The sequence below is a fragment of the Cinclus cinclus genome, chromosome 6 (genome assembly GCF_963662255.1).
Source record: "Cinclus cinclus chromosome 6, bCinCin1.1, whole genome shotgun sequence".
NCBI lineage: Eukaryota > Metazoa > Chordata > Aves > Passeriformes > Cinclidae > Cinclus > Cinclus cinclus.
The window spans coordinates 37,575,387-37,601,528 of record NC_085051.1 but is presented as its reverse complement, the minus strand read 5'-3'; the positions used below and the strand labels follow the sequence as shown (position 1 = coordinate 37,601,528).

At 41.6% G+C, this 26,142-nt stretch overlaps 2 protein-coding genes across 4 annotated transcripts in view; both read left to right on the top strand.

The window, feature by feature from the left end:
- The window catches only part of LOC134045564 (uncharacterized), a 51,399-nt gene extending 28,801 nt beyond the window's left edge, over window positions 1-22,598 (top strand). Inside the window, exons 10-13 of the mRNA XM_062495386.1 lie at window positions 71-210; window positions 14,428-14,538; window positions 17,027-17,285; window positions 17,437-22,598. The gene's annotated coding sequence lies outside the window, so the exon portion shown is untranslated. The remainder of the gene's footprint in view (window positions 1-70; window positions 211-14,427; window positions 14,539-17,026; window positions 17,286-17,436) is intronic.
- A 2,804-nt stretch (window positions 22,599-25,402) lies between these two features.
- The window catches only part of BAZ1A (bromodomain adjacent to zinc finger domain 1A), a 64,363-nt gene continuing 63,623 nt past the window's right edge, over window positions 25,403-26,142 (top strand). For all 3 annotated transcript variants that reach the window (XM_062494817.1, XM_062494816.1, XM_062494818.1), the window contains exon 1: window positions 25,403-25,841. In XM_062494817.1, coding sequence (XP_062350801.1) covers window positions 25,729-25,841 — 113 coding nt within the window. In that variant the 5' untranslated portion in view covers window positions 25,403-25,728. The remainder of the gene's footprint in view (window positions 25,842-26,142) is intronic.

Here is a 26,142-nt window from a genome sequence, read left to right as displayed (position 1 = left end):
GGAGTGGGGATGGTTTGGCTGCCTGCTGTTGTAACTCCATGTGTGCAAGACTTCACTGAATTTCCTCCAGTTCTCATCATCTCCACCTTCAACTCTGAGCATCGAGGCTTCTGAAGATGGATCTTTAAACCAATTTATGCACAGATGTTCAGACCCTGAGCTACAGCCAACGATATGGGCTGAAAGAGAAAGTACAAAAATGGATTTAAGGTACCTTTGAATTTCTGCATTATCTGTGTTACTTTGCTTGCTCCAATTAAATAATACTTCAACTTGCAGAATAGGCAAATGTGAGCTGCTTAGCAGTCCCAGGGTCTTTACTACTAGCTAATGTCTAGAAGGCTAAAATACCTCTTAAGGCTACTATTTTCTTCCTTTCCATCCTCAGATTTTTCTGCAGGTAAGAGGAACCCTAAAATTATTTGGTTTTGTTCACTTTCTGGGAGGGCTTTGCTAACAGGAGCAACATGGCTGAGCACAACCTGATAATTAGGTCTGGCTTTACTTACATGGATAACAAGATGGTGTCTGTGAAATTTCCCAATCCCTTTCAAACTGATCCTCTTTTACAGTACATGTATGATATAAAATCCAACACTGCATTAATGTTTTTCTTCTCGGTTTTGTGTCTTGTTTTTGTGTTTGGTTTTATTTCTTGTTTTTGTGTTTCGTTTTGTTCAGTGGGGTTTTCTTTCCTGCTCATTTTTTTCACCCAAACTTTGCATGCAAAACAGTTGATGCCACCCTGAAATTCTAGTAACAGAAGGATGTTCTTACCACTTACTGTTTTGAGTTGATAGTCATGCTCTGAATTAACAGAAGTTAGTTGCAGCACCCACATTTAATCATAACTGTACATATGGTTTAGTTCTCGCAGATAATAGGGATGAGTATTTAGTAGCTAGAAAGAGGTATTCCACTGAGACTTTGAAGCAGACCATTCAACTCAGAGCTAATGGCCTTGTAGTAATAAGGATTTATTTTATTTTACTGTCTTCTAGCTACAGTGTTATGGTATCAAGACTTGGGATTATTCCTTCATCTTTCCTGCAAGTGGCTGCAAATGGCATAGAGGGAGTGGAGAAGACAGAGCTGGTCAGAAACTAATACTGACCCTTCCCCTGCAGGCCTTAATAGTAATGAAGGACCTTGGCATAGAAGAGAGAAGACAAACTTGCTGTGTGTGTGGATGATGTCCCTGCTCACAGCCTAAATTAACTGTCAGGGATATCTAGGCTCCAAAACAAGTATTTCCAGCACATGGGAATGGGCTCACCTTACTGCTGTCATCACAGCACAGGAGAAACAAGCTTCAGACTTCTCAGCATCACCAGAGCAGCCTGGTGGCTGCCTGGTGGGAAAAGCAGTCATACACTGCTCAGTGCCCCAGAGAGGAGGTAAAGCCTCCAGACCCAGTAATGACCTGAGCCTAGTGCTAAGTCCTGTTTAGCACTGCACCACAGCCAAAGCCTTTACATCACTCACAGCCCTGAGCAGCCATCTCTCTGTTGGTGCTGCCATTGGGTTTGCTAAGTCAGTGAGGACTTCTCCCCATAAATTCCCACTTTGTTTCTGGCATGACCTGGACTGTTTTCTCTCCTGCAGAACCATCTCACCTCTCCCAATCATGTTTCCTTTACTCTTCCTACAATGTTTTCAGAAATGTACATGAGCTATCCAATTACCTCACCCCTTGGTGAGGGAAGTTGGAGTACAGAGGTCAACAGACTGGGATGTCTTTCTGCCCAAACTGGTTCACCTGGATGCTCTGAGTCTTGCTGTGAGGTGGGAAAGGGGCAAGGCAAGAAGGAAAAAATAGGAGAAAACAGGAGCAGGAGGGCTTGTTCTGAAAGAATTAGGGGAAGAATGCTCCAGGCAAGGAGTCTACGTACCTGTCCCTGGGAGCTGGGGCACAGCTGATGGGCAGCCTTCCCTTTCCCTTTGTGTGTTGCCCATTCCCAGGACAGTTTTGGAGCACTGGGCATCCAGTGAAGAGGAAGAGGTGTATTAGGGGGAAGAGGGAGCAAGGAGCCAGTAGAGGACTGGCAACATCTAATGAGTATATTGCATGAGATAGCAGTTAACACTCCTCCTTCCATGGGGAACAGTCCTCTGTAAAGTTCTGGTCTTCCACTGCAATGCTCATTGGCCAGAGAAGATCCTGAGCTGGAAGAGACCCATAAGAACCAATGAGTGCACCTGATCTGTGTTTTCCACAGAAAGGCTTTCCAGACTGGCTGTCAAGAAGGCTCTTTCCCATCTCCACTGCACTCAGACCCTGGTCTTTGAAGGAGCTCTCCCTGCAAAACCAAGGCTCAGCCTAACACTTTTAACCACCCCATCAGTAGTTTTTTTCAGAAGCCATATTTATAACAATGTATATTAGATACAGATTGCTTAATTTGCATATGTGCTAGACACAGAGATACACGAAATTTGACAGGTAAGCCCAGACACAAAGGGTGTGAGTGTTGCAAGAGGGAGGAGAGGGAGGAGACAGGGCCCTTCTTTGTGTTCCTGAGAATTGCTGCTGGCAGGGAAAAATGGGTTTAACTGGAGCCCAAAAGGTCTCAGATCAAAGCTGTGAAAGAGCTTTAAAACACATTCTGCTCTCCTGCACTGCACCAGCACTCTCCTATTCTTTGCTTTAAGCAAAAACTTTGGCTGTGGTCAAATTATTATGCATGTGAAGAAGGTGCCACATGAGGCAGCTGCAGCAGGTTTTGGCAAATTAGCTAAGTGTGAGACATCCTGGTGGAACCTTGTCAGGTTTAGCAGTGATGGCTACACATTGTCTTCCTCCCATCTCCCCCACCTCACTGCCTGGGTCCTTGCACTAGCAGTGGCCAAAGCAGGGGCTTCCTGCCTCAGCCCGTACAGTCCACCGGCCAGACCCTGTGGAGAAATTGCCCTTTCCAGCATCTGCTCTTGTTTCCCCTGCTGCTGGGACAGACGGCACTGGGAGAGGGCACAGCAGACATTACAGATTGCTGCTGTTCAGTTTGGCAGAGCCCATCTGTCAGGGCCTTTAAAATGCATTCAGTCCCAAGATGGAGGTTTCCAGTATAAATCAAGCAGCTTCAGTTTGATGCTACTTAGAAGGATCTGCTCATAATGAACCAAAAACTTGGATAGGCACCTCTGCCGAATCTAGCCAAGCCGTTCAGTGCATTAGCATAACCAACTTGCTGCTCTTCCCTGCAGAGTGGAACAAGATGGGTAACACACCTCATTCTTTCCTGTTCGCAGCCCAGGGTTTTGTCTTAAGCCAATAGTAATTGTGGACTTGTGCAAAAACACCAAGCTGTAAATGAGAATACCCCTCATAAATGCTTGAATCCTGCTCTGCTACCTGACAAAAGAGACTAATATTTTGTGGCTATGATACCTCAAGAAGGGGAGATCTGTTAGAGTTTTGCAAACCCTTTGCTCTTGAATGAGAGGATCTATGTAGAGTTTACGATGTCTTAAATTGTACACATTTTAGCTGATTCATCTTGAGTTTTCTAAGTGGAGACATGGTAGAAATTTGCTAAAAAGATAATTGAAATTTTGCCTGTTGGCAAAAGGCCAGCTACAAGTAATTATAGTGAAGGCACCTGTTCACAAGTGAGGTTACTTACACCCTCTTTGATTTCATCACTTGTCTTTAGTAAGCAGAAGGCGAATCATCGGAAATTCTGCTGTCTGGGGATGACAGCAGATTGGGGATGTGGTTATCTGCCTTCACTTGCTCCACTCTGAATACTCCCTCTCAGAGGCTGAGTGGGATGGCCAGAAAATAGGGAGGATGTGGTTTCTGAATTCTGAATCATGACAGTTTTCCCCCAATACTTTTATATGTAGTAATTAAAAAATTCCAGGCTGGTATTTAGACTGTAGTTGGTCTCAGGTTCTGTGGGCCTTGACACTAGTTTCTTAGATTTCAGGACTAACCAGACTAATCAAATTAAATTTTTTAATTAAAAGTTCTCCTAAACTGATACTCAGTTGGAGGTCAAACTGAGCAAAAGCTTTTTGGTAGTCATTCTGTTACTTCTGCTTCTGTTTGTGTTTCTTCCCAAGGAACTCCTAAGTCCCACACTAATTCTTTTTGTAAAACCTTGTAGTAGAGTCAGATGCAGGCTGCACACTAGCAATTGAAAATATGAGGCAAAATATTTCAGCAATTTGATTTTTGCTCTTTCAACCTGTGTTTGAATAGATGACCTTCCGAGATCCCTTCCAGCCCTATTTGTTCCACTCTTCATAATACCTATGAATTGGTATTCATGGGTACCATAGGAGCATGATGACTGAAAAGAAGTGGATGCCTCTTGCTTGCAAAGATTTCTAACTGGTAAACCAGTTAATTACATGTCTTTAAAAAAAAAAAAAAAAAAAAAGAACCAAACCCAACTAAGCAGTGAAAAAACACCCTCAAAAAAACTGAACTCTATTTCTATGTTTTAGACAGTAAAGATATGATTAATATTTCTTCTCAGATCAGGCTAGAGCACTTGGGCACTTGGAAGGGAAATCTGGTACTTTTATCAGTTTTTACCCAAGTCCTCCCTGGCTAGGGGCTTCAGCTGGTACTTGGGTCATTTCTCTCCTGTGTCTGGGTAACAGCAAGTGAACAAAGCTTCAAGTGATTAGCAATGGCTCCTGCAGGACCCCAAGAGGTGGCTTTTAGAGAACTCTGAGCAGACGTTCTGCCTGGTGACAGGATTACCTTGGTCCCTGATCAGGACGAAACAGGGATGCAGCGCATCCCACAGATATTCCCTATGAGAACTTGTGCTTACAGCCTGAAATTCTGCTACACTAAGCACCAACTGCAGTAGTATGCACAGGATTAGATATTGATGTAGTACCTGACCCTCTGTGTAGTTTAACACCAAACTCAAATTCATTCATACATCCAAGTTTCACTAGATTTAATGATCACCTCTTTTAGTCTTTTCTCAAGTTGGCTGACACATATAAACCTGTTACTACTGTGATATGAACCTTTTTCCTGGCTACAGTTCAGCTTATTTCTGAAATTCATCTTCAGGCTTTGGACCACTCTTACCCTGAAAGCTGACCAATACTAAAATGCAGCAATCTGACCATCACAATACATTGTAAACTGCCTATAACTCATGGAAAAATTTGATAGATGCCTTACTTAGAAATGCTTTGGTTTAGGTATGTTATTCTATTTTGTTTCCTGAATATGTTTCCATGAAAACAGGGTCATGGTTTAGAATTTAATCTTCTCTGTATTCCTGACTTCAGTCATAACCTCTGTCCATGTCAAAATTAGCTGGGACATCATCTTTACAGCATACACCAGGTTTGAAAGAGATCTTTTCATCTTTCTCATTTTTTTTTCTGTAAAGATCTGAAACCTAAGCAGAAAAATAATCAAAGTTTTCTCATCCTTTTAAATTATTCCTAGTGTGAATTGATTTTGTGGTATTGACTCTAGGAATACTGTAAGCAGTGCAGTATTACATGTCTGTAAGCAGTTATATTTTGTGCAAATATATTAAATAGTAAAAACAACTGAGTGCATGCACTTACAAAAAATATAATAATTCTTTCATACACATAACCTGCCCCTATGTACACAGACATAATTGTAAAAATTCAGTCAATCAATGTAGCTGCTGATTACATTAGTGCATTTATTTTTCTATTCTATGTTCTCACTAGAAAAGATGATAATGACCTTGCAGTTGTCTTTTTCAGTGTAGAACATTGCATACATTTGAAACTTATTGGGAAAAAACACCCCATGAATTTCCATGCATAGCTGAAAAAGTGAGTAAGAAAACTGAAAAAGATGAAAGTGCATTGCAGAAATACACAAAATAAACCAGCCAGCTCTTTATATGTAAAGTTACATATACACTACAGGAAAGTGGATTTAAATTCAATATCAGAATGCCATCACCTGCCCTAGCTGAAATGATGCCTTATCTTTTTTTTATTTTAAGGCGGTTGCATTTAAGCTATTCAAAAAAAATCCCAAAAAAAGCAAACTTTCTCTGGAAATTTGCTGCTTCTTCCTTGCTTCAAAAGGATTCAGGAAATGGTGGAAGTATAGATGCTTCAAATCAAAGTCCAGAGCCTGATTAATAGGCTACCTGACCTTTCCCAGGGACACACAGCAGGGAGGGCTGGAGAGGGCCAGTGCAGGGAAGAAGGGCTGCACAGCTCCTCGGGGCTCTCCCGAGCTGGGGCAAGAACTGCATTTGTGCACAGTAATTTCTCAACTGCATATTTACCACTCTTTTATGAGTTGTCTGCTCTTGCTTAAGGGTTCACCTGCCTGCTGGTTTTGGGATTCATTGACCTGTAGATCAGTTCAGAAAGAGGTAATTATATGGGTATAAGCTATAGTGCTAAAAGCACCATTAGCCTAGTAAAACTATGTTCACCCTACAGGGCAGGAAGTCACTCTATTCATATTCTTCAGTTAGACCATTACAAAAAATATTACAAAAAATTAAATCATTCCTGAGAGCAAACAGATCAGATGAATGAGCTATATTGCAAAAGCTGGTCGAAATACTTTAGTGTTTATAGTGCTAATGTTGGTACTTTAGAATAATCTGCTTTTTAACTTAAAAATAAATTCATAAATCTTTCAATTTAGTTGTGATTATTTTGTATTCAGCTCCCTTTTCAATGTGTGGCTGCAACTGCACCTTATGAATTGCTTTCATCCAAGATGGTTTCTTAGAAATCTTGGCTTCCCATGAATTGCTTTAGTCCACTTGGTATTGCAGGTTGGGACTCATCTGCCATGGTAAGGAGAACAATTTAAGTAATTTCACTTGAGGTCTTGGTTAGTATTTTTTTACCACCATGAAACGATCTAAGAATTAAGGGATAACAGGAAACTCCCTAAAACTGCATTTTCAAAAGCATTTTCCAAAAGTGACTATGTTAGTAGACTTTATTGTCACCAGAAAGCCTCTGGTAATCTTACAAAGCATCTGCAATGAATAATCTTCCCCTCCCCCGTCTTTATTTGTTGCCAGAAACAGCTTATAAACGCTCACTTGAAGACGGTGCCAAATTTTGCTTTTAGGCAAACTTGTAAACAGCAAATATTTCCCCTGATTTTGGTAGAATTATTCCAGATTTATGCAGATACAAGTGAAAGCCAAATTTTGCCTGGGTCTTCCCTCATGGGTGCCACTTGGTGCCCTGATCAGCTCCAGAACTGCTGCCTCTGGTGTCAGTGGAAGGCAAGTGCTTCAGCCGAGTCTGCCCATAATTTGACAAATTATTATAAACAGATTTAAACAAACATTTCTTTACAAAACAAACTGGTCAGCAGGATCCTGGCTTTATTTTCCTGATGCATTTTACAGGAAATAATATCAAGTTAGCTATTATGAAACTACCCCCTCCTCACACACACATAATTGCTTCCAGCTTGCTGATTATTACCCTTTCCTTAACTGATAGAGTGAGAAGAGAAATAAAAATATCTCCTTACAGTAGGCCAAATCCTCATCTGGTATAAATCGACATAGCTCCATCAAAGTCAATAAAACCATCTTGATTTACACCAGTCAAGGAGCTGATGCACTATAATTTTTTTACTTGCTTTTAAAAATAAAACCTTATGTGATTGTGTAACCAACATTGCAACAGAAACCAGAATTTTCTTTTGTGAAGTTAAACGTGCCCTCCCTTTGACTTTCAAACATTTTCACTTAGATAGTCCTTCTACTGCTTTTTTTTCCTTTGCCTTCTGGCAGAATGCTCCTACCAGCCTTGTGTCATGAGTGAGGTACAAACTGGACTGAAAGATAATCAAACACAAAATAATAATTTCATGGAGTAATGAGGACAGAGAATTAAATGTTACCACTACTCTTTTACCCAAAGGAGGAAAGAGGGCTAAGAAAAGCAAAAGACAAAAAAAATATTTCTGACATTCTCTCTGATCACCATTCTCCAATTAACAAAAGTATATGAACAGCAGCAAGAAATTAGTAATTTTTACTCAGGAATGACTGTACTGTAAACTACTATTATAGATTAAATTTCTTAAATAATCTTTAAAATAATACAATGAGACTATTACAAGGTTTGCTAAAGCTGATAGAAACTATGTGTTCTCTCTGGACAAACATTTCTAAAGTCTTTTTTTGGTGTTCTCCAGGGGCTGTGAAACACATGGTGATTTTTTTGGGAATACTCTTTGTGTCTTGTACTTCTTAAAAGCAGAGCGAGCTGTTCACAGCAAATCTTTTACATCCATTTCAGGGAGTTCTAAGCATTTCCGTGCAGTATATTGTCAAATAAAGGTCTGATCTTTCCCAAAACCTTCATTTTTTTGGCTGGTTGTTTTGATTGATGTGTATATTCAGAAATTCATGATAATTTCAATAGCATCTTGAAAAATTGGAATTATTTCCTTGTTAATGCTCACATAGTTTTGTACTGGTTCAGCAAAGACTTTTAAGAAAATGTACATTTATTAATTCTTGGTATTTAGCAGCCCCTAACAGCATGCTGGTAGTTTTATTAAAGTTAATGGTGGTATTTGCAGGATTGCAGCCTTTAATTTCCAATACCTTTTTTGAACAGTGTAAGAAATTAAAGTGTAATAAAAAAATGCATTGGCATGAACTTCCAAATGTTTTCATTCAAAATGCAGTCAAGATTAAGCTTGCTTTAAAATACATATTCCTTTGCTTTGAATAACATCTTGAAAATCATTCTATGATGTCTGGAATTCAGTTGCAAAGACTGAATTGGGATTCAGTCACACAGTCTAGTCTCTGTTTTAATACATATTTTTTTGATTCATAGACCAGTCTGAACACATTCAGAATTGACTGAAAAAGTTTTTATAGTAAGACTTGAAAATTTGCATATCATATTTGGTGAATATCACTACACTACTTATTTTGATTTGGAAAAGATTGTTTCTCTCCATTACACTGTGAGCCCGTTAGCTTTGGGATCCTGCTTTCTCTGAAGCCATCACTTTAGGCTGCAGCCTTTATTTTGTGACAGGGTTTTTCCACCTGATCAAATGAATGAATGACTGAGATGCTGATGCAGAAAAATTAAATTCAGGTTCCTTTATTACGCCTCTGTTTCCATGGCAAAATATGACTTGGAAACACGATCCCTGTAGAAGACAGTAGTTTCCCAGATACCCCATAAGCAAGTATTTATAGGCAGGCACTCTCCAGATCTGTGTAGAGGAAATAAAAAGAAAACAGAAACTGACAATCACTTTCCATTCAGTTGGCATAGAAAGAGTGGCCCTGTCTGTAAAGAAAGGTGGTGGTAGATCTTGCCAGACAATTCTGTCACATGTAGGGTAGGCTAGCCTTGCATAACATGGGCAAGGAGTATCAAGGCCTGCTGGGGACAAACAAAAGTTGTTCAGAAAGTCAGGTCCTGTCCTCCCTGGTACTGATGCAGAAAAACAAGTTGCTACAAAATGAAGGCAACTAATCAAAAAGATTTTGCTTAGCTAGAAAATGCAGACTCTTAGGATGTTTCTGGGGCTGCGGGAGATTGGCCTTCAAGCTGCAGTTCAATAACCCAGAGCAGTCAAGAGGCTGCTCTCTACAAAACTGGTCCCCATTCCTACAGGACAGTGGAGCAACAGTCTCGTGCAGATATGGACACTTGCAAGGCTTGAGTTTTCCTAGAAAAATCACAATTGTTCTTTGAGGAAGTTGTGTCAGCTGATATTGAGAGGGATGAACTGGATGTTCTATGCACAGGCCATTTGCCAGCAGGTTGGAGACCAGAGACCTGGTGGGTGTGGTGCCTCATTCTGGGGAGACTGGCTTCAGCTCTGATTGCAGAAAAGTTGTCAGAGTAGCATTACTTCCAATGACATGCTTCAAGCTCAGAACTTGTTTCAGCAGAAATGCAAATGTAACCAGTTCCAGCTCAGGGTTTTTTCCTCTAAGCATAAATCACATGTGAAATAAGTGTAGAAGATTTAGCTAACATCTTAGATTGCTTTTATTTTATACACTACAGAAAAACTTTTTTTTTATTCCGAAGTGTAGCAACAAAGATGGAAAAAGAGGACGGCACTGTCTTGCCTTAAGCATGCTGAAGCTTTGTGGCATCTTTAGACTGGCTTTGGAGACTAGAGAAACCAGAAAGTGTACTGGAAGTGAAGTCAAAACAGCTTGTTACCCAACTTACTTTTTCCACAAAGTATTGAAATATTAAGAACTCAGGCAAATAACACTTGGATACAACTCTGTTTGTGTTGATTTCCATTTTTTTGTCTGAAGCCAAACTGGGTGAATAATTTTGCATTCTTTATCTTAGCAGTGAATTGTGTGGTTCTGAAATTTGAGTAAGATAAGATCAAAAACAAGTAAAAGCATGTGTAGGCTGAAAAATCAATATGTTTCAAAGTAACAGTTGAGAAACAAATAATTCCTGTACTAATAGGCTGAAAACTAGGTTTAGAGATTCTGCTAGGGCTGATAGTATTGCTAACAGTAAAGCAGTATTAAAAGAAATTTGAGCTGCCTCCATTGTTAGATGTTAGAAATAAGGTGGTCAGAAGACTGAAAATTATACCTTTGACATAAAGGATTTTTTAAGCTTCTCAGGTTTTGCATAAGAATTAGATCTTGACAGCTGTAGTTCTTTTTAATTACTCATTCTGAGGTCTGCTCTTTCTGTTTATCCTGAAATTTTAAAATATTTTACTTCAATTATTCAGAATAGCTACTCTCTTGTTAAGATGTTCCTGTTTTTCAGTTCAGGGTTCAAGGTCATTGTCACCAAAGAGTGGCAGAATTCCTGCTAACTTAATCACATTCAGATCTGTACTATGCCTAACATCAGAAAGTCATTAATAACTAGCTTATACCAACCCAAGTCTATTCTCTGAGTAATGATGCATCTTAAAAATAGTTTCCTGTAAATGAAATCTACATTTCTGTACTTAATTGTTACTTTCTAGGAGTCATTCTTTTGGTAACCTTTACACTTTTGAAACAAAATACTCATTGCCCTTGAGAAATATCTGAATAAGCCATACCTAATATACAATTCAAGAATAATCAAAGGCAATAAGTGAAAACTGTAGGCTAGCAGAATATAAAGGTTCCCTTTGCTACCAGAATCTGCCTTTTCCAGTCCCTACTTCATCTAGAGCATTTGAAATGGTGTAGAAATCAAGCACTTGACTGTTCAAAAATAATCCTCAGGACCTCCAGTCTCTGTGTCTGGTACACAATTCACTAGAACAGAACTAAACATCACCTATTTATATTTCTGTCTATATGCTGAGGTCTCCTGAGTGCTGACTTTGTCTACAAGCAAGCCATACAAATACTGTAAACATCTGTGTATTTATACACAGAATTCCCCAAATTATCATCACCTCAGTAGATTACTGACTTTTTAAAAAAGCAATAGCAGTCTCATCCTCTTTGAAGGTATTTGTTTGGTCAACAGCATTCTTTAGAGAAAAGCTGTGTTGACAGGAAAAGGGGCAGGTTGTTATGAGGCTGTGGAATGATTGCAGTAGGGAGGACTCAACAGCAACAAGTAGAACTGTAAACTAAGATGGGTGTCAATTCAGTGGTTTCATGAAGCCAGAGTGACTCAAGTGGCATGTTGAGGCACAACACACACAAAGTCTTATCTGCTTAGTTCTACATAAATGTATTAAAATTTAAAAAAAAAAAAACCACCAAGAAAAAAAAACTCTTGGAAATAATCAGAGCTACATCTTCCTGGTGTGATTTATACTAACGGAGCTTGAGATGGAGTTTGGACTAGAGGCCTCAACATGTAAGAAGTTCCCAGTCCAGACTCTGATTTTTAGGAGATGGGGGAGATCTACTGATGAAGGGAGCTGGGTAACTTGCAAAATTAAAATCCTCACATGTGATGTTAAATGGCTGAGGAAATAGCAGAAATAAAAGAAGACTGACCTTTTTTTAAACCTATTTAACAATGACTGTAAATAGTTCTATCTACATGTCCCTTCTTGGAAGTTTTTCAACAGCTGTGAAATCACTTATTGATTGCCAATTACAGTGTAACTCAGAATAATCAATGACCACAGACATTCTAGAAGAAAAGCTGGCTGCTGAGCATATGTATTTAAAGGGATGATTATGACTGGATGGTGAGGAACAGAAGTTGGAGTGGATCAGGGCTGGAGCAAAGGTAAGGCTGGAGACAGCAAGTGGGACTGGTGCATACAGGACAGAAATGTGTTGTGTGAAAGAAGGTGAAAAGTCTTGTAGAAGTGCTGGGAGCCTCACACATACTGTATGAGAAGCCACTGTCCTTTCCAAGGAAGCAGGGATTTCTAACCTGGAAAAGCCAGAATGAAATGTCAAATCTTACCAAATGTGGCAATTTCTGTTAGAATGTGGCCTGCTCTTGTTCCAGGAAGATTTGTGTTGTGAATTGATCGTATCACTTACAGGTTAGTCATTTTTAATGTTGTCTTTCGAGCATATTGACAACTGTTAACTCCATGACTGGGATCCTTCTGGAGCGGTGACTGGAGCTTGTTTAGATTCCAGAACTGGTATCCCAGCCCTTCTGGGTTCCCAGTGGTCCTCCAAGTCCCTCTTGCTTTTCTAATGCAAGCCAGCATATACTGTAGCTCGCTGAATGTTTGCAGGAGCAGAAGTCCACAGCTGTGTACCCTGGGGAAAGAGAATGCACTCCTGGGGAGAGGCTGTGTAGTAGAGATAGGAGGAGGTAGCCTCCTGTGGAAGGGAGAAGGGAGCCAGCACTGGGAAGAACAGGCTATTACTCTGCAGGCCTGTTGCCCAAGCCATTCAAAGGTTAATTCTGTTGTAACAAGCCCATTATCTACCCGATGGTAACACCATTTAACCTATGCTATTGATACCTGTGTTGGAGCTTTAGATGTAATCCAGTGAAATCCATCATGAAGTCCATACAATCAATATGACGGCTAAAAACCCCACTTAAAAGCTGTATTCAAAACACAAAACACAACATGGCATTAACAATATCCAAATGGAATTCATACAGTAATACAGACATGGTCTTTATTTTTTCTGCAAAGTTTAATGTGGGCCTGGTTTGAAATGTGCTACAATATGCATTACTTGTTATGAATAAGGAAACCACTTATGACAGAATATCCAATGGCATCTGCCATTACAAGTGACTTAAAAGCATTCTTAAATACTATAAACATCCCAAGGAATTGTGACTTCTTTCTCCCACAAAAACTTTTTATGACATCAGAGCAAGCTAACTTTTGATGTACACTACTGCTGTAAAGTTGGATATGACAGTTCAACGCCAAACTGTTTCTGATTGATAAGGATGCAGTTAAAGTAACCTTAACAATTGATTTTTCCTCATGATCCAAACTATTCTGGAACTAAAAGTTCTAGGCAACTGTAACAAGTTCAGAGATTTAAAAAAAAAACAAAGTAAAGCTGAAAAGGGTGACATTAACAGAAATGTTATAATTATTATTTTTGAAATCAGTGAAAAGCAAGGTGAAGTTCACCTCACAGAGATAACATCTATACACCACTTTCTTTGCAAAGTGTCAGAATAGGGAATCATCTGAATCATGTGGTACATAACATTTTTCTTATCTTTTTCTGAGACAAGGTTCACATAAAGTGATAAGGAGATGGAGCAAATTAGAAGGTGAATGTTGAAACAATGAAAAGAGTAATTTCAAACAGGAACCTGTGTTGCCTTTTAATTTTTTTGGTTGTCATGTGTTCATCCCTGTCATCACCTAAACCTTCCAAAATAGGATGTGGATGAAAATCTTTCTCTGACCCAGGGTTTCATGCACCTGCAGAAAAAGAAGACAGACTGGGCTCATTTACCCCAGTGAAGCAGCTTTACACAGGCTGAAATCAGCATCTTTCTCAGGTGTCCTTGGTCTGTTCCCTTCTCAGTCAAACCTAGAAAGAGACAAGCCTGAGTCTGGAGAGCACTGGCCATCATTTCATTTTGCTAAGCGAGCCATACGAGTTTGTGGTGTCTCTAGATAAGGGGTTTTACCTATGACACTTTAAATTACTATAATCCTATCCCTGTACTGTTCAGGCTACTTACTGTACTGGCAACCCAACAGGTTTAGTTTGAGGGTGTGAAGTCCTCTTTTTCTCATAACTGGCATAACCTATCTCTTAGATGCACATTGAGCGTTCCTCCCACTAAACAGCTGATTGTCATAAAAGGAAAAATAACATTTTCTTCCTGGCATAAGAAGTTATTATTAGAAAGTCTGGATTAATAGGGCTATCAGGAATATAATAGGACAGTATGAACTCTATCCCTTCATTTCAAGCATTTTTAAATAAACAGATGTTAAGAAATTTCTTCTTCTCAAACCCCATGCTTGGTACGCAGGTCCATTCAGTGCCCCAAATGACTCTTTCTCTCCTTTCTTCTTTCTTCTTCCTTCTCACACAGTGTAATACCCAGTCAGCCCCAGGATTTGTTGCTATTTATAAAAGGGCAAAGTTTTTACATCACTTTAGGCAACAAGAGCACAACACCAAAATTTCCATCCCCTGCTAGAAGGTGAGTTGGACTTTTTGTTCTGTTTTGGGGATTTAGGTTTTTTTGCTCCTAGAGGCAGTGTCTTTGTTCTTAATTCATTCGCATCAGCCTGGTAAAATCACATGTACTGCCTGGACTACTTCTTGCTCAGACCTTCAGCAATGCTTCAACCTCTTGCTTTGGAGAGCTCCTACCTCCATAAGGTAACCACTGTACAGAGACACATAGCTCAGAGCAGGCTCCAGTTAGCCCGAAAGAAGAGAGTAGGGGAGACAGATGTATAAATCAAGTAGATGACTATCAACAGATTAAAACTTTTTGATGTTAATTATTAACAGTTTTCAACATTGTAACATGTTGACTCCTTTTTATTACTCCACAAATTGTCTTTACTTCCTCATCAGACAGAAGCTTGAGAGCATGTTTGTATAAAACAACCAACAAGAATTCTAAAATGATAGCTTGGATGATTCACTAAAGACCAAGGAAAAACAAACATGCCCAAACCCTATCAGCTGACATTAAATAGTTTCTCAATGCTTATTCTACCCTTTCTCCAAAGAGGAAGAATTTGGGAGAAAAAAAAAAAAAAAAGGAGGTTATGACAAACATTTTGTTTATTTTATTTTGTTGTCTAAAGAATTGATCAGCTGTTTCTATCCCCGGGGAAACATTCTGGAGGCAGAGATGCACTGCAGAGCAGGTCTATGCTTCCCATGCCTTTTGTTTCTTTGTCTATGTTCTAGGAGTCAGAGTTCAGAAGTAGGGAAGTGTACGCTGTCTCAGCAGACCTATGCCTGGCAGAGCTGTTTCTGGAGAAATGAAAATATGGCTGAGGCAGTTAAGCTGGCTCTAGACCTGTTTTGAGCTATTGGAGTAGTGCCAAGGACCTGGCTCAACTGATAGATTTTGTTTTCAAGTTGCATAAGCACAAGTAACCTGCAAGACTTGATTATTTTTTTCTGTACAGTGGTGAAGTTCAGATAGGATTATTTAAATAGTAACTACAATGGAACCCATATAAGCACCTTTTATTTTACCTTAATCACCTTCCTGAGTGCTGCATCCTTGCTTGTTGGCCTTGATCTTACAGCTGCTCCAGTGTTTTGACATATTGAGCAACTGAATCTTTAAAGATTTTCTGCCCATATTCCTTCACAAAAATTGCAGATCTTACTCATCCATATTATTTTTATTAGGAAAAAATAATCAGGTTTCATAATGAATAAGGGTAATTTTAATATGATTGAACTTATGTGGGTAACATTCCATCCTTCTGAATATCTTTTTCATCTTACTGTAGACTCCTCATTCAATTTCTTTAGAAGTTCAAACACACTAACAAGCTTTTCCCCTTGCAGACATTTTGCAAAGGTTTTAGAATATACTCATCTAGCGGAAAAAAATTATATCTTGAAATACATAGATATTGATTGTCAAAGGAATTAATATATTACATTTAAGTGTACAGGAAACAGTGTGTAAGTCAGCTGACGGTGATAGATTTTATCTTTACTACTACTGTAGGAGGGAAGCATACTAGGACACATATTTCAGATACTCTAAGGCAAACCTCCCTTTGGTGGGACAAGCATATACTTACACCAGTCATCTGATACAGAATTAAGCAAAGTTTCTACACAAGTAAAATCCAGACAAAAGGAAAAAACTAGTCTATGCACAAAGCTTTCATTGGCTCATCTAGACCCCTTTTTACTCCTACTTATCTAAATGCCTTTAAAACTCTGTGTTAATGTGCTAATGTAGTGTTTACACCTTGTTTCTCAATGTGTCCACCTGACAGTTCACAACACAGCCACTAAACTGATGCCAAAACAACTCTAGTTAAACTAGTTCATGGTCTGGTCTGCATGCAAAGCTAAGAGTAGGATTTAAGAGTAGAATGTGTTAAAAAAAATCAGGAAAGTTCTGTTCTGCATTCCCTAACGATGTGAAACCGTAACAATTTACAGGAGCTTTTATCTTTCCCTAAATCCTTATGAACTGATAGTTTACAAAATAAAGAGAGAGAAGGAACAGACTTAATTTTAGAACAAAGGATGGTCACATGCACAAGGTCTATACACCATTCAAATATGAATCACTAGTAGATTCATTCTGGTTTAACTGAAGAAACAAAGTCCAAATTATTCCCAGGAGCATTTTTTGTTTGACCCCCACTGGAACTGATTACATTTTATGACTCTCAGCGGAAGGACCTTTTAATTTCCGTGAGGTTTTATATATACCACGCACCGATGCTAGCGCTGGACGTGATCCGGCTGGTGCAGGAGGAGCAGCACAGCTTACAGTGTTGAACCGAGTGCTCTTTCCTACACTGTCGGATAAAGGGGTGGCCAAACCCAGCGCCCATAACCCACAGGCTTCAAAGCTTTTTCCTGGCTTGGAGCCAAGAGACGCTTCCTACCCAATTTTGGCAAAGGCCTAAAAGGTGGGGAGGGCCGTGGGCCTGCCTGGAGCAGGTGGTGACCTGCTCCATGGTGTGCAGGTGGTGCACGAGTGCTGTGCAGGGCCAGCAGCAGCCCCGGCACTGCCCGGGCTCGCGGCCCGCGTTTGGAGACGTGCCGGCCGGACGTGCGGAGGAGGCCGAGGTGATGGACTTCCCGTGGTGGCTGCAGTGCCGAGCCACCTCCTCAGGCAGCGGGCCTCAGCAATGGCTGCTTCCAGCCCCTGCACTCCCCTGCAAGACGCTGTCCCTGCTCCTCGGCCCGCTCTGGTTAAGCTTCAACTATCCTCCTCATCCAGAGGTGAGTGGGTGGACGCTCCGCCTGCGACAAGGCCAACCCTAATGGGCAGCTGTGAGGGTCTTCCCCTGTATGGCTGCCATGGCCCCTGTCACCAAACTGCTTGTGGTTTAGGCACTAAAAGTGTAGTTCCCAAAAATGTTTTTTCTTCCAGATCCCGCTGTTAGTGCCAAAATCCATCCAAATCCCACTGAAGGGCCAGCCTGCGAAGTGGTGCCCACCAAGGTGGAAACGTCAGCCTAACAGAAACAAATTAATGGCAGTAAATAAAAGTCCTCTGGCAGCATTTCCTCATTCACACAGTCGGACTGAGCTTCACCAGATGAAGACCACTGTTTCTATTTGGTTCGGCAATGCTGTTTGGAAAGTCACCACTTTTTGTAACCAGGTTTTGCATGAACGTGAAGAAGAATCCGTATGTGTTGGACTCAGAGGTGGGCTGTACTCATGGGCTCTTGTGGAACTCTCTGAGAATCCCACCATCGGCACAAACATGACCTGTGTTTCCTGGCATACCTTTCCCTTTCCTCCTCCCGAGTTTTTGACAAATTGTCAAAATTTGTCCTGCCAAAGAGATTCTTTTAGATGGTGTAAAAGAATTACTGGGGGTGGGGAGGAGGGAGGAAGTGTTTTATTTCAGCTTGTGTCAGCTGCTGAACATTTTTATCCAAGCGTGTGTGCATGCAATATGCACAAGTATTAGATAATGCTGAGGTTGTAACTCCTTTTGCTGCTAAACTCTCAGTTGCACAACAGGCAAGAAATGGGGAATTGAGGTCATGTATATGCCTTGCATGGTTTAAAACCTATCTGTGAAGCAGGAAATTCTCTCATTGAACTTCACTTTTGTCACAGAGGCACAACACATCCACTCACAAACATTAGGAAAAAAAAGCAAGGTGATTCAGGCCAGTAATGGGAAGGCAAGGGCATTTTCAAACTTGATCTGACCTTTTAAACCTTTCTTCTTGGTACTGACTTCAGTGGGGATACTTACCGGGATAAGGTGTAGAAGAAACACCTTGCATGTTTTCTCCTTTTTCTCATTATCAGCTGCATTTATTTCACTGTACCTCAAATGACTCAATGGTACAGAGTGTAAGTGAAAGCTATTTTTAAGGAGGAGTCTTATCCATTGCATCCAATAAGGACTAGGCAGAGCTGTTGATGACTCTCTGTTTGCACTAAAAGAAGCTCGCAGTTAAAAATAACTTTCTGATTTCTGGGGGCAACACAATGGTTGGTATGCTAGTTTAAATGTTCCTGTCTCTGTAAATCTGGGTTTACATGCAATGTTTTACAACATTCTGTAATTATAACAAGGAGGCAAACTTTAAAAATGTATTTTAGGCTGAGATATTTATGCCAATTCAACTTTAAACATGGGTACATTTAGAGATATATAATGATACATTGAATCACTAGAAAGTGTTCCTATAGAACAATAAACTATGTGGATATAAGCATTTTTGAAATTTTATATCTGTGTCCACACTGTGGTCTATAAGTTCCATGTGTGAAGGTAGTCTTAAGATTGCCCTTGCCTTTGCTTTTTTGTCTAAGAACTTCCCGGATGACTGGAAATTGCAACTGAAATAATTGTTGGTTCTTAATTCCTAAGTTTCTGAAACTATCAATTTCATTCTATCAATTGTGCACTGAATTGGTACTGGTAACAAAAAGGTTTACATTTTCCTCCTTGCTATGAATACTTAGCAACTGTATGGTAACAATCCAAATAACTTTCCAAGCTGTCCTAAATCTTCCAAAGAGAGCAAGACTAAAGTACGCACTGGATTTACCACCTTTAAAGGTTTTTTCCTTTAGTTCTGCTCTACTATGCATGCTTTATACAAAACAGACATATTTATGAGTGCCTGACTTTTAAGAAATGTAGACATTCTGTCAGTATCTTATTTTCCCTTGGGTGTGGGGCCCCAGCATGGATATTATGGACAGTGGTGTTCGCCTAAAACTTGTCTGTCCCTGGATCTGTGGGAGAAGGGAGAATGATCATTTGGGCTTGAGCTTGAGGAGCTCTCCTTCCAGAGGATTTCCCTGGAGTATAGCATTCCCCTTAGGACTATATTCTGTGGCTGTGATGCACTATGGTTGGCTCCCGTCCAAATGTAGGACTCAGCAGGCTTGGAGCATCATGTAAAAGCATGAAATCAAACCTGAAGCTTGCTTTGTACGCAAAGCAAGCTACCAGTTTACTCCAGCCCTCCTCTGCCTTGGCTGAAGTGGTCTGAGCATGAGCAGAAGCTTCGTGGTGGGGCTGTTCCACCTGTACACACCATGACTCACCCTTGTGTTGTCAAGTGGGGAGACAACCAGAGTGTTTGTCAGCCAGCTACTCTCTCCTTCCAATTCTGCTCTTATCTGGGATCTACCAACAGAAGAGTGCCTCAGTAGTTAACCTCTTTGCCTTAGCTTTTAAGGTCTACTGTAAGAGATAAGTAGCAGGACAGAAGAACATAAGGTGGAAGCCAAAGGAGTCTCATATTAAAGGGATAAGTCAGAATACTGGTCACAATTGTGAGTCATCACATTTGGCAAATGAAGGACTCAAAGAAAATCCAGCATGGTCTGTATTTGATTGAGCAGATATATATGCTTCAGACTGACTCATCACTGTAAACTCTGACTAAATAACCCAGATCAGCTAGTGGGCCAACTTCTCTTCATGTGCTTCTCAACAGAAATTGCACTGCATGGGATCATTTCAGTGTGCAAGCAGGTTTGTCTAATCTCAGTATTAGTGACAAAAAACCACAAAAACTGAAAACAAACAAACAAACAAACAAAGCTGGGACTGTATAGTCATATAATAAAATCATAAAGCAACATCCCTTAAATTATTTGTTCTACTCATCGACTACACAGAGAGGTGTTCAATGGAAGCAATTCAAATAAGAGGAATGCATACTTAGTAAATGGTAGGTTAGTATTATTCAGCCTGAGAGTTTCCAATCTTAAATTTGACTGTACAAAGAATATCTTAATGATACAGATCCAGGTTTCAAGCAGGCTGATGCAGGATATTTAAGTCTATTGTAAAATGCCATACATTGCTCCAGCAGTGACAATGTGCATATGTAGAAAAAATTAGCAAATCTGCCCATCATTCAGTCATTCATTAATTCAAAATCCTTAATCAGCCATCATTCATTCAAAATATTAGTTAGCAATAGAAATCCAGCATATTTTAGTGTAAGAAAATTACAGTAGTGTCAACACTCTGTATTCTGTGCACTACACAGAACTACTGTAAGAGAGAAAATGCAGTAGCAGTCCTCTCAAAGTTAAAGCTGGTTTCAGAGACACTATTAGGAAATGAATAGTGGTTTCACAACATCATTTTATCATTTTGTAACCAGGTTAGAGGCCAATCATACATGGTCATTGCTGTAAAGTAGATAAGGTCAGAGTTCCTCCCCACTAGTATAATGTTGTCAGCTTAAATACCTTTAATAGTATTTTCTGAGAGAGAAAAAGTAGGATATGATTAAATTTAAAATTAACGTATCTTTTCATTTCTAGAGTTGCAGATACTAAACATGCAGTATCCGTTAAAAGCAGTGAGAACCATATGTCTAAATCCTATTAAACTGTGAAAAAAAAAATTAAGAACGTGGAATGCCTTTCACAGAATTAATCCAATGATATAAGAAACATCCCAGTGCTCCCTGAGGGGTTTGTTGAGGGATGGGCTCTGCTGTACTGGGTGTTCTTTAAGCTCAGAGAGCCAAAGCAGACTCTGGCCATGATTTACTGCCCTCTGTGATAGCAACAGACCCAACAATTATTCCTGCATTTGCAACTGTGGAATACCTGTCTTAAGGTTATTAAGAAACTACCAAAAATTATGACCACACCAAAAATTCACTGTCAACAGGGATTGATTCTTTACTTTTATTTGTGACTCGTGAAAGCAACAAAATAATGAATGCATCCAGCAGCTGCAGAATAAGGAACCTCCTGTTCTTACGATTGCAGAACTATTTTAAAAGCATGTTGAAATATAACTGCACCAGAATGAAAGGAAGATTAAATGTGTTGTGAAAATGCATGTGTACTTCTTCCGTGGTTTCTTTTTTTGACTGAAGAATATTATTTATAAGTGGGTATGTTATTAAACACTGAACATAGTGCTTTACAGTCAGTAAAAGACAATAGACCAAATGTTACTGTTACCCACAGCTGGAGTGGATTGATAAAACTAGAACATTGTCTTTGCTCACACAGTTTAAAGTCTAAATAAAGACACATGATCAAAAGAGTGAATTGACTTAGCAAGGTGACAGAGAAAGGGCAAAAGGTGAAAAAAGCTGTATGAGTAAGTTATGAAATGCTTAACTGGATAAATATTTTGCTGGGTGCTCTAAGCTTTAAAAAAGTGATCTATGGTTAATGTTTACATTACAGAAATTAAGGATTTTCAAAACAGCATTTGGAATGGAAAGGGATGACACTAGTCCCCCAAAATCTACTTGGTGTATTAAAGTGAGTCAATGCTTGCATATATGTTATACTTCTCCATTTATACATGTTCCAGTAAACTGGGAGAAAGGTATGTCATTTGACTGAACAACTCACTAGCAATCTATCATTTACACATTTGCACATTTATCTTTTCAACCATATGTTTTTTACAAAAATTAGAGTTCAGAAGTTAGCATACCATTCAAGGTCCAAGGATGTTCTTTATTAAGAAATCAAATTAACTTTTTCTCTAACTTCAGCAAGACCTTGACAGAACAAAGTGGCAACTTTGGGGGGAAAAAAAAAAGAGCAAGAGAGTGAGTGGCTAAACACATTGCAGAAAATACTTTCCCAGTTGCATGATAATACAGGTAAAACTGAGAAAAATTCTCCTTTTGCACTGTTTCAAGTGTATGATTTGGAAAAATATTAGTTATTCCAACATAAATTTAAGTGTGGTTTTTAAGGTGACAGTCCTGTAGTATAATACTGTATGTGTTCTACTTTTTCCAGAATAACAACGGTCATATATGGAATTATTTTGTAATGGACATAGTTGAATAAAATTTTTGGAGCATCTTTGTGAAAAGCAGTTCTTGGTAGTTTAAAGAGGGGAAGAGATAGGATATGGAAATGAATCTGTAGTACTGGAAGGATCCAGTGAAAAGAAATATAACATTTTCAGATTGTGGGGAGCTTTGAAGGAGCAGCTCAACAGGGGTGGGGGAGGTTGCCCCAAGCTTGGGTCAATCTCCCTGACTAGTGAACTATGTTTAATATATCTGTTAGTGTATAAGTCATCTTCTAAAAAGAAAGCAGCTTCATTTTTTCTGTTTTGTGGTAAAATCTACATCAACAACCCCACTGTATGTTATCAATCATCCTATTTCTGCATCTTGAATTAAAACTACTTTCAGTAATTTGTAAAAAAGTCCCAAATTATTGTAAAGATTAAACATAGGGTTAAAATAAGAGAAATATTCCTGTGGAAGAAAAGTAATCTTTTTCTGATGTTTCAGAATTATTTTATGTTGATTTCTCAATGCCCACTGTGTCATAAAAACTTGTTCTAGGTCCTGCTGACCTTATTGGAAGAAGAACCAGAGCCTGAATTTGTAGATTTTAAAGAACGAAGGTGAAATCTAAATGAACTGCTTCTCTCTGTCCTAAGAACATGAAAACACAGTGCAACCCTATTACTCAATGAGGATCTGTTCACTGGAAAATCACCGAGGGAATAATGAGGGGGGAAGAACACAGGGAGGGGGAAAAGGTGAGAAGAAAAGAGAAAGAGGACAAGAGAGAGCAAAGAGGAAAAGGGAAATTGCTTTTGATGTCACAGTTCTATCAGCTCATGCATTTTTCATGGATACCAACTAGTGCTAAAATAATGCTGTGCTGACAATACAAGCATGAAAAAAAAGCAGCCAGGTTCCCAAACATCATGATACTGGCTTAAAAATAAGATTTACAAAAATTTGAAACTCAAAGCTTTTCTTTCCTTTCTATTTTGCAAGTCTTTTGGGGCTGCATATTCCGGCATTTCTCTCAAACTAGAAATTTAGGAACATAATTATTGATAAGGTGACCTGAGGTTCCAATTAGTCACATCTGCTGAAGGTCTTAAAACAAAGCTAAGTGTTGCAAAACCACTGCAACCCTAAGAGCTGACAACACTAAATGTCATAAGCACAGTGTACTATACATTTTTGAGCCAAAGTGGACTAAAAATGACCAGATATTAGATACAAGTGCATTAATTCAAGTAGCATTTGTGCCCTTTGCTAGAAAGAAATTAAAAACTGAAGGGAAAGACAGCTGGTAAATGAAAATAAACTGGTAGAACTGAGGAGTTAACCTGGTTTGCAGTTCAAGTTTTGTAAATTTGACTTGAGAAAGTAAACATTAACATTTTTCAGTGCCTTTGATTAAACCCTGATCTTTTAAAAAAAATGGATTGTATGTACTCATACTGTTAGGTTTTAATCACACATGCTACAGCAGTACCGATTGCTGCCTTTGCTTGCAGAAGAAAGCAGACCATGCACAGGTGCAGGAAACAACACAGGAACTGTATTTGCAGGAATGGCATTTTCAGTTGTTGAATTATTTAGGTATCAGCCTTCAGGTATTAATCACCTCAATAGTTCTAAGGACTTTCTACAGTTATTCTGTAGATTTTTAATATAAACACTGCACTTAGTTGTGATGAATTATAGTGGATGTGGACTTCCTGTGGTTTTCGTCTTCCAACCTGGCTAGCACTCTTAGGAACACAATTAATTTAATACTCCAGTTTTAATTACCAATGACACTGTTAATGCATTAGTGTTTAAAAAAAAAAGTGGCGAAAAATGAATATACTAATGAAACCATTTAATGACATTTTCGATGAACTGGAAGGATAAACAATGTGAGGGGGCCCTCATGTTCATCTTAATTATATACAATCGCACTTTCTGCAAAATACACCAGTACGCCCCCGCACGCGCCGATAGCACTACAGCTCGGGGGCTGTAACTGAGAGAGCAACGTGCCCGGCCCTGCACTGTCAAACGCCGAGATCCGCTGGGGATCAGCCCCGCAGGAGACGCGCCGGGACCCTGCTCGCAGGGCAGGTACGAAGGGCAGAGAGGGGTGGCTCCGGGGCCGAGCGGTGGGTCCCGCCGGGCTCACAGCTGCTCCGTGGCCCCTCGGCACCGGCTGCTGACGGCGCGGGCGGGCAGCACCGCACGCCGCGGGCTCGGCCGCCCGCCGAGCCGTGACCGCCGTGCCAGGGTCGCCGTGCTAATGCCGCCCGCAGCGCAGCCCGGCCCGGCCCGGCCCGGCCCGGCCCGGCCCGGCTGCAGAGCCGCGCTGAGAGAGCCGCCTTCCCCCCCCGGGGCAGCCGGGATGGGCCCACCCCCCACACCGGAGGTCTCCGACTGATAATTCAAAAATGGAGGATGCGCCCTCTCAGCCATTAATTAATAATGTAGCTCGCTGTCTTCCTGTGTGACACACGCTGGAAGGCACCGAGCGGCCAATAAAGATGTAGGGGAGAGCAGGGGAAGGCTCCTCCCCGCAGCTCTTCCTGATTGAGGGCTTGAAGAAGTAGATCAAAAACTTCCCAGGAGCCGGCGGTGGAGGGGGGGGGGGGGCTGAGGAAAGGGAAGAAACGCGACGAGGGGGACCGCGCTCCGCACCGCCTGAGCAGCGAGCGCAGCCTGCGGCCGCACCAGGTGGGCAGGAGGGGAGGGGGGAGTGGAGGGCAGGGAGCCCCGCAGACCCCGCCGGACAGGCCGGAGGCCGGGCTGACCCCGCGCCGCGGCCGCGCTGTCCCGCGGCGGCGGAGCCCGGCAGCTGCTGGGCCGGGGCGAGGCGGGGGGCGGGAAGGGCGAGAACCCCAGTTAGGCAGCGACCCGGCAGGAAGGGAAGGAAGGAGATAAGTGGTCGGCGCTGCCCCTCCTGGGTGTTTGCTTTGCGGAGAGGAGGAGGAGGAGGAGGAGGCGGAGGCGGCGGGGGAGTGGAAGTTGGTGTCCGGCCCGGCGTGTGTGGGTCAGAGGCGGGGGAAAGGGGGTGACCCGAATGCAGGGGCGCCGCAGGAGACAAAGCGCGGCCGGGGTATCCCCGAGCCGAGCACGTTGCGCGGCTGGCGCGGGGGTTGCCGCCTCCGCCCGCCGCTCGGCGTCATGGCCCCATTGTGAGGCGGGCGGAGGCGGAGGAAGGTGCCGCCGTTGGTCCGCGCGCAGTCCCAGGCAGGCAACGGCGTGTCGGGCACACAAAAGGCTCCGCCGAGCTGCCGCCGCCGCTCCTGCTCGCTCCTGCTCTGTCTCCCCCGGGAGGAGGGACACGCCGGGCCCGCTCCCTCCTCCCCGGGCTGGTGGGCGCCGCTACTTCGCTTAATCCCTCCGTGTTTTTTATTTCCCTCCCTACCCCCTGAAGCCGATCCTGGGGCAGGAAGAGAGCCGGGAGCGGGGCGATGCCGCTGCTGCACCGAAAGCCCTTCGTGAGGGTGAAGCCCCCCGCCGACCTCCGGCCGGACGAGCGTGTTTTCTACTGCAGGGTCACTAACGAGATCTTCAGGAACTACGAGTAAGAAACAGCCCCGTGTCGGAGTCCGCGTCCTTATGTCCGTCCTGCGCTCCCCCGCCAACCCCCCCGCGCTCCGGCGGGCAGGGAGCGGCTGGAGCCCCGGACGGCTCTGACACCTGGGCGGGTAGGGAGGGAGGGAGGAAAGGGGATTCCCCTGATCGCTGCGGGGAGCCTTGCCGGGGGGTGTGAGGGGGGGAGGGAACCGCGGCTTGCGCCGAGACTGTGCCCTCGCGAGGGGGATGGGGGAAGAGAGGGCGGATCTCTCGCCTGGGGCAGGGGGAATCCCTGCCCCTCCTCAGCG